General features: G+C 36.3%; 2 protein-coding genes across 2 annotated transcripts; both read left to right on the forward strand.

Moving 5' to 3' along the window:
* The first annotated feature begins 68 nt into the window (after positions 1-68).
* LOC123316578 lies at positions 69-8688 on the forward strand. The gene is made up of 3 exons (XM_044902725.1): positions 69-197; positions 253-398; positions 6385-8688. Exons 2-3 carry the CDS (start codon positions 371-373, stop codon positions 8565-8567), a joined length of 2211 nt encoding a protein of 736 aa, XP_044758660.1. The 5' UTR covers positions 69-197; positions 253-370; the 3' UTR covers positions 8568-8688.
* Positions 8689-11485: 2797 nt separating this feature from the next.
* Positions 11486-18401, forward strand: LOC123316575. Its single transcript, XM_044902720.1, has 2 exons — positions 11486-17740; positions 18076-18401. Exons 1-2 carry the CDS (start codon positions 11746-11748, stop codon positions 18234-18236), a joined length of 6156 nt encoding a protein of 2051 aa, XP_044758655.1. The 5' UTR covers positions 11486-11745; the 3' UTR covers positions 18237-18401.
* The last annotated feature ends 456 nt before the right edge of the window (positions 18402-18857 follow it).

An 18857-nucleotide genomic window follows, 5' to 3' on the forward strand; every position in this document is an offset into this window, starting at 1 on the left:
AAGGGAAATGAACATTCCTGGAAATGCTCTACTGCTCTATGCCATTTTGTCTTCGTCTAATTTTTGTGAAACCGTCATCTGAGATGATTTCAATAAAAATTCGAAATGTCAAAATTGTAAAGTGTTGAAGTTCATCTAAATTACCTGTAGGTACAAAATTCTTGCGAGTATGATGAATTATGTCCCATTCTGACGAAGTAAGTTATTTTTTTTGGGATTAAATGCATCGAAAACGAAAATTTTTCATTTCAGTATTTCAGTGGAGATTTCAAGGATAAAATAAGATACGAACCAAACTATTCAGAAAGCGAAGATACTGAAGTTAATTTCCAAGAAAATCAAGTACAGTTTATTCCGGTTCAATTACAGAATGAAAGTAAACACAGTAAACATTCCAGGTTAGTAATTTGAATTCGAATTATTTTCCACATGCACTCAGAAAAAGTTTGAGACTGAATAAATTTCTGAGTAAAAGGTTTTTTAACGTTTCCATCAGGAGAAAGATACGAATAAACTGGGTTAAAAAACATAGCTGCTTTTGAGTTCGTATAGAATACATATATTTCTACCCAGAACTTCCAGTTTCTCCATTATGACCATTACATATCATAAAATACCAAAAATTCAAAATAAATTGAATGCTCACTTCGACCATGAAAAATTAAAGTATTTTTCATATTCTCTCGTATAATGCGCCGTTTTGGGTAATATGATATTTAAAGATGAAAAATATCTGCAGTATATGACAAACTCTTATATATGTAGTTGTCTTATATAATTTGAGCAATGGTTAACACCCAAGGCATTAAATTTGTGCTCTCCGTTTTTATCACTATGTAGATATGAACCTAGAAATGCATTGAATCTCAGAACAGAGGTCAATTATAAGAAACATCTGAGCCTACAGCCATCAAAAGAATTTAATCTTAGCTGTGTTATACTCATCAGTCAGAAGAACACTACAGAAATATTCACAGTGTCTTGAAAAACTTCAGAGATGATCAATATTATGAATTTCCAGAATTCTGTGGTACAAATGGAAATTAAAAATTTTAAATTTTGGTGATTCCTACTACATCATCCCACAGGTAAAGAAACTCTCTGAGACGGAGAATTGTCTGTGTCTCTATCGGGAAAACTGACCTTCGGTGGAACAGCAAAATCAAAAAGTTCTCTTCTGAGAAAAGAATTATAAAAGAAAAAAGGCACAAGAACATCAAGTGTTCAAATTTGATACAGACGAGAAAAATTTCAAATTGCGTCGGTTTATTACAGATGAATCCGATGAGACGCATACTGGGAAAGAAAAATGCCAAAATGATTTCGACAGTTTTGCTAACGAAAGTATTCCTATGTTAAAATGTGAAGATGAAAGCAAAGAAGAATCCACTGCAGAACAATCCCATTTAGGAGAAAGAAATATGCCCATAATCAATTGTTCTAACCAGCGCAATAACGAAGGGAATAAACTAACATTAGTCAGAAACTTTTTGTCAAGATTCTTCAACATATTTACGGAGGATAATGAGAGTTCTAATGTTGTCACACCTGAGACTGACTCGCATCACATCAACAATCCTACTGAATCTCAATCTCATTCAAGGTTCGAGGAATGGGTAGACAAATGGCATCCTAACGAAAAGAACCATCCTGAGAACCTAAAAGATTCACATAGTTCACAACATAAAAACTTTCGATCTACCAATGTTTATATGACAACACAGATCAAGAAAGACATCAACCCGTTTTTACTACTTTTCCCATCTCTATCGAATAAGAAAATTGGTACGGAGCAAAACCTTTCTGCCGAGAAACCTAAGGAGAGTTTCACTGCCAAATTATCCAGGTTATTCTCAGACATAGGCACATCCAGAATCACTTTCACTAAGAGCTTGCCTTCTATGAGATCGATCGATAAAAATTCTTCATTAATCCAACAATCCAAACCTGAGGGTATTGGAGGAAAAGCTAGGACTGAAGAAGGATCAGACCAAAGGCTAAATGTGACTAAAGAACTGACTACTAACGAGAAGGAAGATGATTCAGCATTCAGTTTGCAAACTGAGCCTGATGACTCTCAATCAAAGATACTTGAACCTAAACCTGGTCGTTCAGCGTTGTGTAAAAAGAGATCACATGATGATGAATCGATTTCCAAACTACCCAGGGTGAGAACAAATGAGAAATTAATAATAAAAAAACCTATTTATGTAGACAACAGCTTGAGACAATCGAAACTGGATGAATATTTGAAAGATATGCAAGAATCTGGAATATCTCTCGAATCGATCAGAAAATTGAGAAACCAAAGGAAGCAATTGAGTGTTTCTTTGGCCCCATCCAAAGAAAGATTAGTGGTAAGAGATGGTAAACTGGAGAAGAAGAGATTGTATCACTCTCTGTCGAAGCTATCTGAAAAGGAATCAATACTGTTGATTGTGTTACACGAAGATAAATCTACACAAACTGAAAGAAAAGGTGGAAGACGTAAGTCCCCAAGCTCATCTGACCAAATAGGGAATGAGAAGTATGGATCGAAAGCTGATAATACTACAGAGCTTGGAAGAAAAACTTCACGCAAACATGAAAAAGGAAATGTTCGTTCGAAGAAGGCTGAACTTCCATCTGATGACCAAAATGAATCCAAAAATATTTCACAAAGTTTACTGGAAATTGTGGAACAACTAGCCAGGAATATTTTTCCCGATGAAAAAATCACAGAATCGAGAAGTAAAAGAAAAATATCCTTCAAAGACGAAATGGAAAACGACGTGGAATATCCCAATGTGGATAGTTTGAAAGAAGACTTAGAAAAACTTCTTTTCGACGAAAAATTCACCGATTTCAGTGAGAAGTTTGGACTTTCTACTGTGACGTTGAGTGAGGAACTCGTAGACAAAGATGCATCGAAAGATGAAAGGAAAAAAGACTGCATCTCTTCACCGAGTTCCAGGCAAAAAGCGGGGAAGTCTTCAAGGTTCATTTTCGAACCTTCACTACCTTGTAGACGAGTGTCTTTTGATGAGGAAACCCTACCTCTTAGCGCTGGTGTTTCAGCAACTGGTCAATTCGGAAAGAAAGAGCTAGAGTTCCCATTCGAGAAAGCTCTGGCAATCCTCGGTCCAAGATCACATGCGCAAGAAGATGATCTCGAGGACGATTGGACAGCTGTGCGACCTAAAGAATCCTTGAACACTTTAGTCCTCAGGTTCGTCCATAAATGTCCGACGAACGAGAAAGCACCGGTCACTCGAACAGTGGATCTGAACTTCTTGGGGCGCAAACTGAACATCACGACCAGTGTGGCTGATCGGGATGAAGATGAACGTCGAATTTCTCTTGTTTTGAATCCAGACGCCTTGAGGACTAAAAGAGAGGGTTCGAGATCACGAACTGCGTTGTTGAGGTTATGCGATAATCTGCAGGTGACTGTGAAGGGTGAAAAGGAAACAAGTTCAGAGGAGAACTTGATGACAACCATCGGGAATGGACAGGAGGATATACAAGGAATGAGCATTTATGGCACTTGCAACGATGATGTTACTCGAAATATCACGAAATAAAATGGAACAAACGATGATTCTGTATGACGCTTCAGTAATAAAAGTGTAACAGATCAAGAAATATGCTTCCAAAGACATGATTTTTTGGTAAATTGTCAATCGTAACTCGCTTAGGTCCGGTTCTACAGTTACATAGAGCAGAAAAACGAGAAAGAAACAACCCAACAAATAGTTGACTTTTTCTAAAATCTTGATTAGTCCACACTCACGTCTATGTCCGCAGACATGTAATGGACATTGCTTTCTACCTTTCTATCTTTCTACAGAGGAGACAGTTTTATGCGAGTATTGCTCCATTCTCTTTATGTCTATGGTTGAACCTAGTTCAACACCTGTCAAATTGTATGGACTCGTCAAAGTTTAGCTGGGTTCAATCTTGAACTCAGCTTGAACTTGAAGTGTAAAAGGGGACCTTTGTATCCATTCCCAGCAGGCCTATATTGGGAGTCAATGTTTCTAGTGGTCTTATGGTTTGTTGATGAGGAAAGGGGATGACTATAAGGCCCAGTTGTATAGTTTAAGCTCAAGCTGAGTTTAAGTTTGAACCTATCTCAACTCTGATAATGCCGTACCATTTTGACAGGTTCGAATTTGAACGTTACAACCGAGCCTTAGGGTATTCAATGAGGATCAAATATTCTTCGGAAGAAAAACACTTCGGTAATGAACTGAAAAAAGCGTTCACCGCACAACCTGGAAACAGTCAGAATCATAAAGAGAGGAGGTCACCTAAGAAAAAGAATTATAAGGCTCCAATTAGGAGAAATCATCCTGAAGTTAAAGTTGAACAAAAGGAAATGAAAGACAATAAAACAGACTCGATGAGGATTAAACCACATGAGCTTTCTTCCATAGAAGGCTCATGCTTCACCAGAAAGAACATCGGAATTACTATGGAAGGTGAGAGGAAGAAAAATGTAAGGGCTCAAAAGCACTGTAAGCATGTAAACCGTTCTGTTTCAGGAGCCCTGGAGGAGAGCCTTAATGGGCAATTCAATGATTCAATAGCATCCATATCCATATTAAAGCAATGCAATGAAAACTGCAGCAAACTACAGAGGCCAGGAAAATCATTAGAACAAAGGCCAAAAACTATCTTGAGATATGGTAGCGACATACTTTTTTGCACATTGCCAGAACATAGTGGTGCATTCGATGTTAGCAATTTCGGAATAACATACCAAACAGCCAGGGAAGATCATGATTCAACAAGTGAAGGAACGAGCCCTAAAAGTATTCTGAAAAAACGCAGAGATAGCTCTGGCTTGAGTTTGCAAAATGAAAATTTCTCAGTTCTCACTGAATCCGAAATTGCGTTCATCGAAGAAATGAAGAAGAAATTCGGCAATTATACGCCAAATTGTGAACTCAGTGAGATTGAGAATTGCAGAGATAGATGCATTTCGTCACCGATCAATTCTCAATTTCTGGAGAGTATATCTAGAAATACGAATATCACGATTCAAAATCCGAACAAGAGGGTTCACTTTGAGTGTCCTGTGATTAGAGAACCATCATTTCAGGAGGTTTATGATGGATATCACTCTGTAACAGGGTACTCATGTAGAAAATTTGACACTGGACTAAGTTGTCGTCTTGATGAACCCAAAGTAACCAAGAAATTGAATACGCCTGCTCTTAAAGCCCCACCTTATAACCCTAAAGCCTCGAAGAAACTTAAAGAGGTTGACAAGATCCTCATTATCAAACAACAATCACCTTCGACTGAGAAAAAAAGAAGTAAATCGAAAAAAATAAAGGAGAAAAATAACAGAAACCGAAGCAAAGAAACTGCGAAGAAATCGAAAAAACGCAAAAATCTCTACAAAAACATAGAAACTGAATCAAAGTACAAAATGAAAGCAACCAAAAAACGTTCAAGCAACCTTCCCTTTTCGGTCAAGAACTCATATCAAATTTCTCTATTTTCCGAGATATTCTTCTGTGATTCTTCGATATGTTTATTTCAAGAAACTGAAGAATTCGATGAGATAAGAAGAAGAAATGTGAATAGTCTAGATGTAAATCGAACTGTTTGTATTCCTGAAAAGAATGACATAAGGAGTTCCGTGTTTATCATCAAATTGGAACTATTGAGGAAACACAGAAAGCTTTTGAAGGACATAACTGGTTCAGATCTTTCCCTATGGTGGCTAATGGAAAAGGCAGTTTTTTCAAACGAATGTGAAAATTGAATTGAATTCGAATGATTTCCTTTATCGACTACTCAAGTAATAAAAATTCGATATCTGATTGATCTATGGTGTATATTTTTTCTATTCTCACGAAATGATGAAGTTAAGTTTTTGTCCAAGAAATGACAACAGTGATTTACAGATCCACAAAGTTAATGTGGCAGAAAGAGTTATGTGAGATGATGCTCTCTTTTCTTCCAAATTTCAGCAATTTTTCCCTGCTTTTTTGTTATACATACATCATTTCTGTAGTTTCTATTATTTTTACCTTAAAAACTATACTTATTTCAAAGGAAAACTGGATTTTTCTGCATATTTACTTATTTCCAAACCTCAGTTATTTCAGTGTACCTAATTTCCCCCCAAAGCGTTGAAGTGATACAGTCAAAACTGTATTGAGTAAAAAAAAACAAAGGTACCTAGCAGAAAAATAACGTTGCTAATACTCTTAGATTTTGACGAGCAGTTTATAATATTCTTGTGTAATCCGTCAGTGACAACCTTTCTCGATGACTTGAAAGAATAGTCCGATCAATAATCGAACAGATCCAGAATGAAATGACGATAAAACAGAAAGAAATGTAGAAAACTGTGATACCCTGGCCTTATCGCAAATTTTTTTCTAGATTTCGCCATGAACGACAACTACTGGCGCCAACGAAAGGCAAAATACGAACGTGTCCACAAATTTCAACAGCCCGAAATCGTCAGGTCGACTAAAGACGTCAACACGGAACTGTCCCTAAGGCCAAACTTCGACATGCCGAGACCTTCGGAAAGACCGGGGACCGAGCCCTACCACAAGCACTTTCAAGTAAATCGTTTGCACGAAAAAACCAATTACTATTGGAATCAAACGAATGGTTTGCAGTTCTCCACGAAGGAGTTTCCGGAATTCAAGGCGCCTTTGGAACAGTCCACTAAGAAACACAACGTTCTGAAGCCTTCCTTGGTGAGGAGCACCAGCGACCTACTGAAAATCGAGGTTCCCAATAAGATGGAAACGATCCAGAACCAGAACAAACCTCGCGAAGACAGTACCAGTAAAAAAACCAATTCGGATTTTTTAACCAATAGTAAACCCTACTATTCCTCCAACACTTTGAGGACTTCGAAGAAGGTTAAATGGGAGGATGGGTACTGTGCTTCCCCAAGCTTAGAATGGTACCCTACGAAGACTGAATACCAAAACTCCTACAAAGATTACGTACCTTCAAAAACTAAACCTTCCTACTCTTACGGCAATTTCCTCACATACCGAGACAAAGAATATAAAAAGTACAAGTACCAAGACTACGATTACAGCAAGTACGATTACTTCAGTCACAACGTTCCAGTCACGTATTCCTCCTCAAGAAAACAACGCAACAGCGATTACAGGGATCCCTTTGAGTACTACACCTACGAAGAGTACCCTAAAAGCTCCAAGTATAAAAACTCAGATAACTGGCTTTACATGGAGGAAGACTCTAGGAGCTACAATCCCTATCACTACGAGTACGATAAGAGAAGTCCAAAGAAATACACTAACTCCATACAAAAGTCGTACAGAAACTCAGACACTCAGTACGACTTAGTAGAGAGAGTTCACAACAAGAAACTCCAAGTTTGTCAGTCGGATTCATCAAGAATTTCCGGGAGAAAGGTCAAACTTGAGAGCAAGAAAGTTGGAGATGAAAAAGGTGGAATTAGACTGACCAAAAGCGATGAAATCTTGAACAAACGCGAGGACGCTTGCACACAAATAACAGAGAATAAGCACCAAAGTCATCAGGTCTTACAAGCCGATGGGAATTCGGAGACAAAACAAAACGATACCCAGAAACTAAATGATACCACTGTCATAAGTAGGTTGCTAGTTGAGTTAACCGAAAAATTGAAATCATCAGAACACTCCTTGTCTTCCGCCAAACAAAAATGCATCCTCGTGGAGAAGGGTACTCAGTACGTCGATTGTGAAATGAGGAAAAAACCTCGTACTCCGAAACCCCCAACTTCCAGAAGATACCAGAAGAGCTACGACACGAAAAAACACCTGAAACCTAGGCGCAGTCACCTGATGATCTTGCAACACGAATCTACGCAATATGAGGAAATGAAAAGTTGTGAAAATCTCACTTCGACCACCCTGAACACCGAGTTCGAGTTCGAGAGGAAATTCTTCATGAAGGATCCGAATAAGGAGAACTTTTGTGAGATAGAATCCACCAAGAAACGAAAAGGTTTAAAATCTGGAATCTGCGAAGAAAGAATCTACGCGAAGAGATTCGTGAAGGAAATCCCTCCTAAAATGATCAAAACCGATCTTCCGACTGTTATAAACAGCCAAGGGTCCGTAGATTCCAACAAATCTGATCTTAAAAGGATTCGTCATCATCGATCCTACTTAAACACCAAACAGTGTCTTCCTTTTCTCATCGATAAATCATACAAATGTGTAGAAAGCCCTTATGAATTCACTCCTCGTTATGCGATCGAAAAAATAGAAAAAATCGAAAATAAGAAAGCGAAGGACAAACATCATGAAAGAAAGAGGTCCACAAGTTGTGAAATCGAAGGAGAAAAATCGAAACTTAAACATAAGGATAAATGCGATAAAAAAACGAGAAGGGCCGTATCAATGTGTTCTTCCAAGTCTGATTTATCGAGTCCTGAAGATCGGTATATAGAGAAATATGTGGTGAAATTGTCCAATTCAAAAGAGGAACTAGTTTTGTACGATGTGAAGCCTAAGTTTTGCGACTATTTGAGCAATAAGGGGGTCAAACATAAAATTGTCCAAAAATTGAAATCTAACATGAAGGTTTGACTAGTTCTTCAGGGTGTTTTTTGTTTTTCGCTTCTTTTATATTGTTTGTTAATTTTCAATATATAGTTTTCTTCGTGTACGTTAAAATTCTGAATGTCTGAAATATATTTTTCTCAATTCATTGTGTTTAATTTCTTCACTTTTGCCAATGAAACTGTTCTTTATACATACAGTATAGTAATAATCACATACTGCAAAGTTATTCTGAAGGGAATGCAAAAATCAATTCAATTACCACAACTTGTGATATAAATTTACACTTTTCAGCTAAAATTGGCCAAGGAGCACTAAAAAAATGTTGCTAAATCTATTCTGGTTCCAATTTTTTTACAGGATTCCTACTGACTTACACAGGGAACATTGTTACTCCACAGCTGAACTTAAGGCAATAAAAAAATTCAACAATTTATTCAAGAAGATCGTATTACTTCCCAGTAACAATAATTTCTCAATTGTCAATCATCATCCTTCCCATAATGGAAAATTCGACAGTCATTCGACTCCATCTTTTGGGAAACAGTGCGATGTGGGACATAATTCCAAAGAAATACAAAGTAAGTAATGCTGAGTCTACCTACTCTAGGATACATTAGATAATGTTCGTCTGAAAGGGACATAAAGACTTGATTGAGTACATTCATCGAATGGAGAGGTTTATCTTCAAAAACAAGGAGAGATATGACAAGGACTATAATTTTCATCATCCTTCTAAGGATATGGCTTCCTAATGTGATGTATTCTCAATACATGGATTTCATCTCCATCCAAATTATTCTCCATTAAATTGAACATCAATCCTAGTTCTGTATTATGTATTATTTCAGCGGCAGGAGAAAACAAAGCATGTGCACTGAGGATTAAGGATTTGAATGTCCAACAAGAAATACCATCCGAACTAATTTCGAAACAGTCAAATGAAATACCCAACACAAATTCCAAAGATGCACTGCAATACGATTTCGAAAAACTACAAAAGTTATTGTATTTTTATGCGAAACATTTTTATCAGCAAACCGATTTCGAATATCGAAACAGTGAGCTTTTATACCCAATTTTACTTCCCCTAAAAGAAACTAAAGAACTGAAGGATATTTTGAATACCGGAGAAAAACGAAAAAGAGAAAAGATTAAAAAAAACAATAGAAGATTAGATGATACTGAAGACATTGAAACAAGTAACTCAAATACACTTCTATCATTGAAAACGACTAAAACTAAAAGTTTCCAACAAGTTTCGTTGAGAGAAATCACAGATCTTCTTGCACCCATCAACAAAAAGTTTTCAGATTTGTTGTTTTCGATTAATAATCACCAAAAATTCAAGAGCTGTTTGAAATCAGGGTCCCTCTGCAAAAGAGATATCGAAATTGATGCCAGATCATCACAACCTCTACTTATGTTCGGGTGTTGTAGAGAAAACCCTGAAGATGTTAAAAAAGCAGTAGACAAAATCTTGCAGAAATTGAAAAATACAATGGAATGTCCAAACATTTGTGGTTGTCCATTGAAGAATTCTTGTAAGATAACATGTATCCAAACACCTAATAACATGAGACTCGATTTCGAAGACAAAAAAAGAAGTAACACTGAAATGAAACATAATGACTCAAAAACAAGCTTGCAGGAAAAAAAACAAGACAGTAGAAACTACGAGGATAAAATACAAAGAGAGCAAAGAATACGTGAATTATTAGAAAAAATGATGGATATAATAAAAAGTTCGTGTATAAAGAAAAATCAAATTTCGGAAGAAAAAATATTTCACAGTTTTGAACATATGAAAGCAATGGAAAAGACAGTTGATGAAAAAAATTTCGAACAAGAAACTAGGATTATATCGATCACAAACTATAACCAAAATGGAAAAACCATCGAAGAACCTTGTTCACATGAAAATGTAGATGAAGTTATTTCTGATAAACCTTTTACAATAGATGAAGAAAAAAGGAAAGAAAGGGCTAATAAGTTGCGAGAACTAGTCAAAGTAATAATGATGAAAAAAAAATGTGTTTGTCGGGAAAACATTGAGTATGACGAAACTATGGTGGATTATTCGACTAAAAAAATTAGTTTAAGTACTGATATCGTTGATAATTCTTCTAACATGAGTAGGGAATCATCAGACATCAGTATAGAAGCTTTAAATCGTGAATATTCCATAAGCAGCACGAGTAAAAGATCTTCGAAAAAAGTCAGTTTTTTAGAGGACACTTCCGAAACAAATGCAAACGATAAATTAAAAAACATAGAGACAGATATGACTAATTTACCGAAAATCAGTACTAATGCTTCGACAATTTCAATCAGCCCATCAAGAAGTTCCAGTCAGAATTTCAAAGAAGGAGATACAGTCGAAAATAACTCTACAGAACAAGAATCGATGGTTTCTCAAGAAATTGAATCTTCATCCATTGAAAAAATTGATGTGTCTACAAGTACAGAAAATCTGGATTTGCCAAATAATGAAATCATGGAAAACGATACATTTTCAACAAGAAAAACGGAACAGAAAGACAAGAAAAAAATGTCTTCCGATGAGGAATTTTACGATACTTCAGAGAAAAGAGCAAGATCTTCTAGTAAAGATATTATTTTGGATAAATATGATGAAGACAAAAGGAATGAAGAGAAAAAAGATGCCAACAATTTTACAATTTCAAAAGAAAGAATTGATTCCGATAAAGAAACTGAGAGTATTGATAGAAAAATCTCCCAAAAATTTATCGGGATTCCATCAAAAACATTGATATCTAAAAAATCCTTTGAAGAAAAGCCTGAACGTAAAAAGGAACAGAGGGAAAAACGCTCAATCTTCACAAAATACCTTCAGAAAAATAAGGGAATCTCCAAGTCTGATCTAGATATAAATAAAATGAATTCAAACAAAAACGAAAAACCTCTGACGGCACCTTCAATACAACCAATACAAGAACATCGAGGTTTCGAAAGGAATAAAATAAGCGAAACGAAGAAAGAATTGGTGAGCCAAAATGATATTTCAATAGACATAAAAATAAACTTGAATGAGACTAGAGGTCGAAATGAAAAAAAAGTTATACAAACAAAAAGAAGAGATAGTTCAGTGGAACAAACTTTGAAAAATCATCCATTAAATATTTATCAAAGAAGAAAACGAATTCATTCAGAGGAACAAAGTAGGCGCAAAAGTCAGGTTGATATGAAATATGATAAAGAAGAGGAAAAGAAACAGAAAGAAGCAGGAAAACTTTGGAAATCAAGAGGCTATGGCAGAAGGGTCAATAATAACAAAATGAATTATGAAAAAGAGCCAATCCCATCAAATGAACAGAAAGCTGTCATTACAATGAAAAACAAGGATTACAAAAAGAAAACTATCAATGAAATTGAAAGTGGTACAAAGGGTGGGGATCAACAGCTAATTTTGAAACTGAAGTCTATTCTAGAAAAAAAGAGGCAAACAAAAATGGAAAGGAATAAGCAGGAGAACTCGAAGAAAAAAGAACAAGAAACATTCGAACCAAAAGCAAATTCAATCACTAACCTATCTGAGAGTCCTGACAAACCAGAAAAAAATAAAAGAACTACCAAAAGCTCACGTCATAAACAACTCAATTCCAAATCGAATGTTACTGATAAGAAAATTAATAAATTAGATCTTAAGAGAACAGATTCGGAACAGAAAAAAGGAATAAAAGTCAAACATAAAACTATTAAAAAATATATCACACCATCGCGTGAATCAAGTCTTGTTAAATCAAACACTAAGAAAGACTCAATAAAACTTCCAACTTTTACTAATAAATATGAAGGTCAGCTCAGTGAATTCAATAACAAAAATAGCCAAAACATACCGAAGGAATATTCCAAGCACAAGCAATTTTCTGTTATCAAATTAACTGAACCAACAAAGGACCAAATTTTGTACGATACAAAATTCACTGATACTACCATGGATGAATCTGCTTCGCTGAGGAAGAAAACCAAGATACGAAGAGATAAATATATAAGTCCTTATAGTGCTAAGGGTACCTCTTCCTTCATTCCAAATGTTGGAACGAACGAAATTGAAACAAAAACGAAAAATGTTGTTAAGGATATTTCTTGTGAAACGGTGGATTCATTATTTGGCCTTGGATATCTTCTTGAAGGTCGAATTACCGAATGTAATGATAAAAAATTGGCGACACTCAAAGAACAACAAACCAAGGATACTCCCCCAATTTATGGAAAAACTATGTCGAAAACCGAAATTGTAGTGAAACCAAAAATTGAACTCCTGACTAAAGAAAGCTGCAAATGCGCTCCTATTATGAAGGATCAAGTGATATCCCAAGAAAAAATTATGAAGGGAAAATGCCCTCCAGAAAAACCACTGAATAATACGGAAAAAAGTAAAATCTATGTGAAACAATCGAATATTAAACATGAAGAAAGTGGGAAAAGTAATTCACGTCATTCATCCATTCTTGTGAGGGGAGTAGATTTATCAATCAGCAGACATCATAGAAAAAGAAGGTACAGTATTTCATTGAACGATCAATTAAAAAATAGCATAATGGATACACAAAACTTTAAACGGAAACAGCCAAAAGGAAAAGACTACATAGAGTGTAATAAGAAGAAATTGAATATGGATACCGATAGTTTTAGCATCCCTAAAGAGAAAATTATCATAAATGAAATCAGCAAAAGACCAACAAAGCCACAAATCCAACAGAAAAATTTAGAAACGGCCACAAAAAATATCGATGATTCAATGAAAGATCAAAAATTAAAAGAGAACAAATTCGAACACACGAATAAAGCACATTCATATCCTGATATTAGACTCAAAGCACAAAGAATTGTCGATTCCTTACTGGAAGAGAGCATTAAAGCAATTGAGCAACGTCGAAGAAAGTTAGATTCCAATAAAAATATCAGAATTGAAAAAAACGATGAAATTAAACAGCATAAGGAGCTAAAGCCAGAACAGCATGACGAAAATGATAAGAATAAAATAAATTATGCCCAGAAAGAGAAAATTGACCTTAACGAGTCAAAAACACAGAATATGAAAGAATATTCAAAACTCAAAGAATATAAATCGAGTAAACACTTCAAGGGGGAAATAACTGAGTCAAAAAAGCAGGAAACAGATCAGAACTCAGAACTAAAAGAACCAAAGTTGATGAAAAACACTAATAATAAAAAGTCTTCTGATCTTCTTGTGCCCAAAAGCCTGGATGCGAATACAGACTCAAAACTGAATGAATCAAAGTTGATAAATGGTAGCGATAAGAAAATGTCTTCAGTTCATATCTTCAAACCAGCTTCCTCTGTAAGGAATCGGTCAAACTTAGAAGAATCTACCGGAGCAACAAAAGACTCTAAAGCAAAAATTATAATCAGCTCTAGAAGAACTGATCCACAGAAATCTCACCAAAAGAGAGAGATCGAGCAATATGCTCTGAAATTTGTTGATGATATATTGAAAGAGGGCCTCAAAAAAGCTCGAGAAAGAAGTAATACAAGGGTCAAGACTAAAACTGGAAAAATTTCGAAATCAGATTCAAATGAAGGCAAGCTTCATGAATATAGACGTAAGAAAACGAAGCCTGAGAAATCTTGTGATAGAAAACTGAGTTGGGCAGAAGATGAAATAGACGTAGCGAAGTTAGCCAAATATGCAGATATTTTAGAAGATATTTCCCTAGATAGAGCTAAAGAAATGGAGGACATTTTGAGCAAACCATCACCATCCATGAATAGAAAACGCATTAACTGCTCGAAGAGAAAGGGTTCAAATGAATCGACCAAGTACAAAGTGATAGACATCGATGAGGCTTGGTCATCATCTTCTTTGAAAACTCCAGTTTTCGGGATCAAATGTTGTAAAAAAACAACTGATGGTTCTTCTGCCTCGATATCTCATGGACCTCTGAATGTTTTCAAACGTCGAAGAAACTTTGGAGAAAGAAGACTCTTTGTACCAAGTTCCAAACAAGATATTAGTGGTAGAAAAGTCGACAGAACTTCCATTCGCGTTTCTGTAGTACCGGAGGAACATCCACGAGGAAGTGATTACTGCGGAAATATTGAATTGAAAAGAGTGAGGGGTATTCAGAGCATACGTCCTTGTCTCAAACATATTTCCCAATCCATAATTCGCGATGATTCTGGAAATATTTGCGTTTCAGTGAACGCATCCAAGGAGACGCAAAGAGTTCAGTCTAATACAAAGACATTCACCAGAAGAAGACAATATCTCGAACTTGGTGAATGTATCAAGGTACCTAGTACTTCAAGTGGATCCTTCAGAAGTCGAAAAAAGATATCTGACAATGCCTCCTACGATGAATCATTATCTAATGTTCTTGGACCCATTGTCACTTCAACAGAATCAGATGTGAGTTATAAATTTTTTTCAGCATGCGACATACCCCAGGATCCATCTCTTTGTGGTTGTGCTGTTTCTGAAAATATCATAGAAGAAAACGAAGCATCGTGGTCCAAAATTTGCTGTTCGAAAGCAACTAAAAATTTGTCTGGCACAACTGAAAAGGACAATCGGATAAACAACAGCTCTTCCTCTAAAAACTTCAAGAAGAAATTAACTAGGAGTATCAGCGAGAAAATAAACCTTCGTAGAATTTTGGAAGGAGAAACCTCTTCAGGTTCAGAAGACAATATAGTAAGATACACCATCAAAAACTCTAATGGAAAGGACAGAATAGAAGGTAGACGAACATCTGAAAGAAGTGTGAGATTCGAACAATGTATAGGTTTAAGAAAAAAGGAAACAAACTCTTTGAATTTACGTAAAGAATGTGGAATAAATAAGAGAAGTATCAATAATATTTGTTCTGGAAGTGATACCCTTGACAAAAAAAGAATGACTGTTTCACTACCAAAATTTCCTTCTTCTATGTGTAGGGAAACGAAAATTGATGAAACAAATGGGATTGAACGGTTTTTCAATGGGTGTCCCAAGTATTTTTCAACTTATTATTCGGAAAATCTCTTAGATAAAAGTTTTCCTGTGGAAAATCGACAAATATCCTCATTTTCTCTCATGATTGGAAATTTCAATACAGAAATCATTGAGGTAGTAAAGGATGAAGGAAAACATAGGCCAGAAATATCTCAAACCTTTCTGAAACAAAATGATTCACTGCAGTCGATAAGTAGATGTCTCCAAGGACCCAGAAATGATTTTGGTAAGATTATTTCATATATATCCTTCGGAAAAACAGAAACCATTAAAGATTTTCTATTTAATAGTAGCATCTCATTGGAGTTATCGAAAAGCTTCACCCTTGATAAAAACTGTTTCAGTGCACTGTTAGACATACTTACGACCTCAGAACAACAAATTCTGAACGTACAGGACAGTAAAGATTTCAATAAACAATTCCTACAAGGATATACATTCAATAATAGAAAAATTTCGTACCTCCAGAAGAACCCCATATTTTCGAAAGCCGAAAAAGAACAAGAAAATTCCCTACTCCCATCGTTAAGTAGATCATCAGATTTCAAGCAAATTCCAAAGAGGGAGTGTTCCAAACCTATCAAAATGAGGAGGAAAACCAGAAGAAAATTATTTGATCGCTATGAAAAACAGCGTTCCTTACTCTTGAGAAAAGAACGCAAAACCAAAAATGAAGTCTATTTGCCAGTGATTAATATCAAGGGAAAAAGTGACCAATCTTCGGAGAGTGAAAGGGATGTTTCCCTTCATAAATCCTCAACGTTTTATTCCAAAACGGCTCTTGGGTCCTCCTCTGATATCGAAAAAGTTAAACCAGGCGATATCAGAAGACTTACTTCAGCGAAAATCAAGTCAGATCTTCAAGATTCATCAATGTTTCACGCCAAAACTTTCATAGTCCCAGACAGGAGCTTGAAACATCCCCCAAATATAGTTCAACGAAACTATAACAAGAATACGAGACTTCTTGATGACACAAGTCGCGTTAGAGATGTCCCTAACCCTTACAAAAATGATCAATTCATCTACCACGCGAGTGTGGAAGTGCAACCAAAAGAAAAAAAAGGGAGCCTTCCAAGTAAGGAACCCAAACGCAAACTGACCTGCAAAGAGGCGACGAAAAAGATGTTCGGGTGGTTCAAAACGCTGGGTGTCTCTCAAAAAACCCAGGAAGTTGCGAAAAAAAAACCGGTAGATCCCTTGATAAAAACGGAGGGTAACCTGCTGAAGCAACGGAAAGTTTTGAGGTCGAAATTGAGGTATCCAAAGGCGAACGCCTCGACCCTCTACCTCCACAAGAGAGAATACAATCAGAAAGAACAGGACCCGGGTAGAATCTCTCTTTTCGGGAGGATAGATCCAGTCTTGAGGGAGATAGCTTCCAGCGAAATCATAGAACCCCAACTGGAGGAAGAAGAATTGGAAACGTCATCATCCGAAGACGATTTTCTGGCTGGGGAGAGAAAACGGGATAGACAGAAAGACGGTAGATTGATAGTATTCTCCGAAGATTCCATGGTGCTTTTCGAGAGGAAGAAAGTTTACGATAGGCTGCAGCGGTACGGGAAATTATTCTACACGATATACCTGAACGAGGAAGAAGACGACATGGACCATGTTTCCATAAGATCCGCGGAATCGATGGAGCACAGAATAGAATGCGAGGACAAGCCTTTCTTTGCCACCTACGATCTTGGAGCTAACGACGTCAGAGTCCACGTGACCAAGGACACTTTCGAGGGTAAAAAGAGGGAAAACATTTACAAGGATGAGAATTTCGTGGAATGCCAAAACTCCCAAGTCAAACTGAGCCTCATGAGAGGAAAACGATACATCGATAAATTGGATCCGACCAAAGCGAAGATAATAGAGATTGACTGCACCAATCAGTTCAGCGAGATCAAAATTTGCTATAGGAAGACGGAGAAAAGCGAAGAGTGTGTTTGTGAGCAACCCGACACATGCAAGGCTGTACAGTTGGAATCTAGCGAGCTTTCATCGGTTGATGTGGACAGAGAAGACAAGTCGCAGGAAACTCATGAAATGTGCGTAAACTGTGAAGAATGTCAAGATAAACCTGAAACGTGTGAGAACTATGATGAATGCACGAAAGGTAACATTTGCTCCATGAAGAGGAAAGCAACGTTGGGAAGCGTTGAAGACGTGAATACCGTAGAGTTTTTCAGGATTCCACAAGGGTTCGGATTTCCTAGAAATGGTGAGCTTATTACATTTTTTTACTTAACGTTTTGATCCACCCAGATTCACAGGCATATCCATTTCCTCATGTTAAGTTAATTTTCAATGGCAGTTTGTCGACAGTTATACATATATTGCAAACGTATACTCTCGAGGTCTAAAGAAAGACTATTTTCCTTCAAAAAAATGGTGTTTCTTTGGAGCTCAGGAATCTTCTGTTATAATAAATGTACAAAGACTCACCCTGTATATAATTGTGGCGGATCTAGGCCGGACATGTTGTCATAGTTCATGGGCGACAGGTCCGACTTAGGTTCGAAATATATTTTTTTTTATTTTGTGGGATTCTTTCAGTTTCCGATGAAGACAGTGACGGATACGAAACAGACACAGATTCGAACGAAAATGATTCGACGAAAGGTACTCCTAGACGTGCTGCATTCAGACGATCAAGACAAAAATATAGATATTATAGAAGGAGGCAGTGTAGTAAGGTACACAAGAAGAAACGTTGACCCTGTTTCTTACGCTGTTGTTTCTATAAGTGTTAAAGTGGAGATCATCAAGAAATATTTGAACAGAAATGCTTATTATTGTTTTATGACCTGCCAAGTTTTGTGTGCTCTTTTGTTTTCCTATGCCGTATCATCGTAAAGCAGGAAATAAAGTTTTGGCCTTGAGGGTTGTTTTCATTATTTGGTTGGGAATTGAATTTTCCTTCATTTTTACTCATTTCAATTGAAGATATGATTCTCCTAGTTATAGTAGTTTTATTATATTGTATTGCTTGGTTATTAATCACTGCGTTGAAATCGTAGGATAAGGATAAGGAATATGTAGGAGAAGAAAACATCAAATTTTCTCAATGAGCGACATTTTGCAACTTTATTGTTCCTTTATTAAGCTCTAGAGTCTAGACAAAGACTATATATTATAATATATAATTACCCCCTTGTGGACGCGCCCCTGCCCTAGATGGTAACCCCACTGAATTTTAGAGTATTTTGAACTACAGAATTCCGATCAACCGTAAATTCGGGTGACTTGGGACGATTGTTGAATTCAACTTGTCTTATTTTCAAAACGGTGACCTATTTTTATCTTAAAAAGAGGTTCGAATATGCTTAATGACTCAG

Source organism: Coccinella septempunctata, chromosome 7 (assembly GCF_907165205.1).
Source record: "Coccinella septempunctata chromosome 7, icCocSept1.1, whole genome shotgun sequence".
Classification (NCBI taxonomy): domain Eukaryota; kingdom Metazoa; phylum Arthropoda; class Insecta; order Coleoptera; family Coccinellidae; genus Coccinella; species Coccinella septempunctata.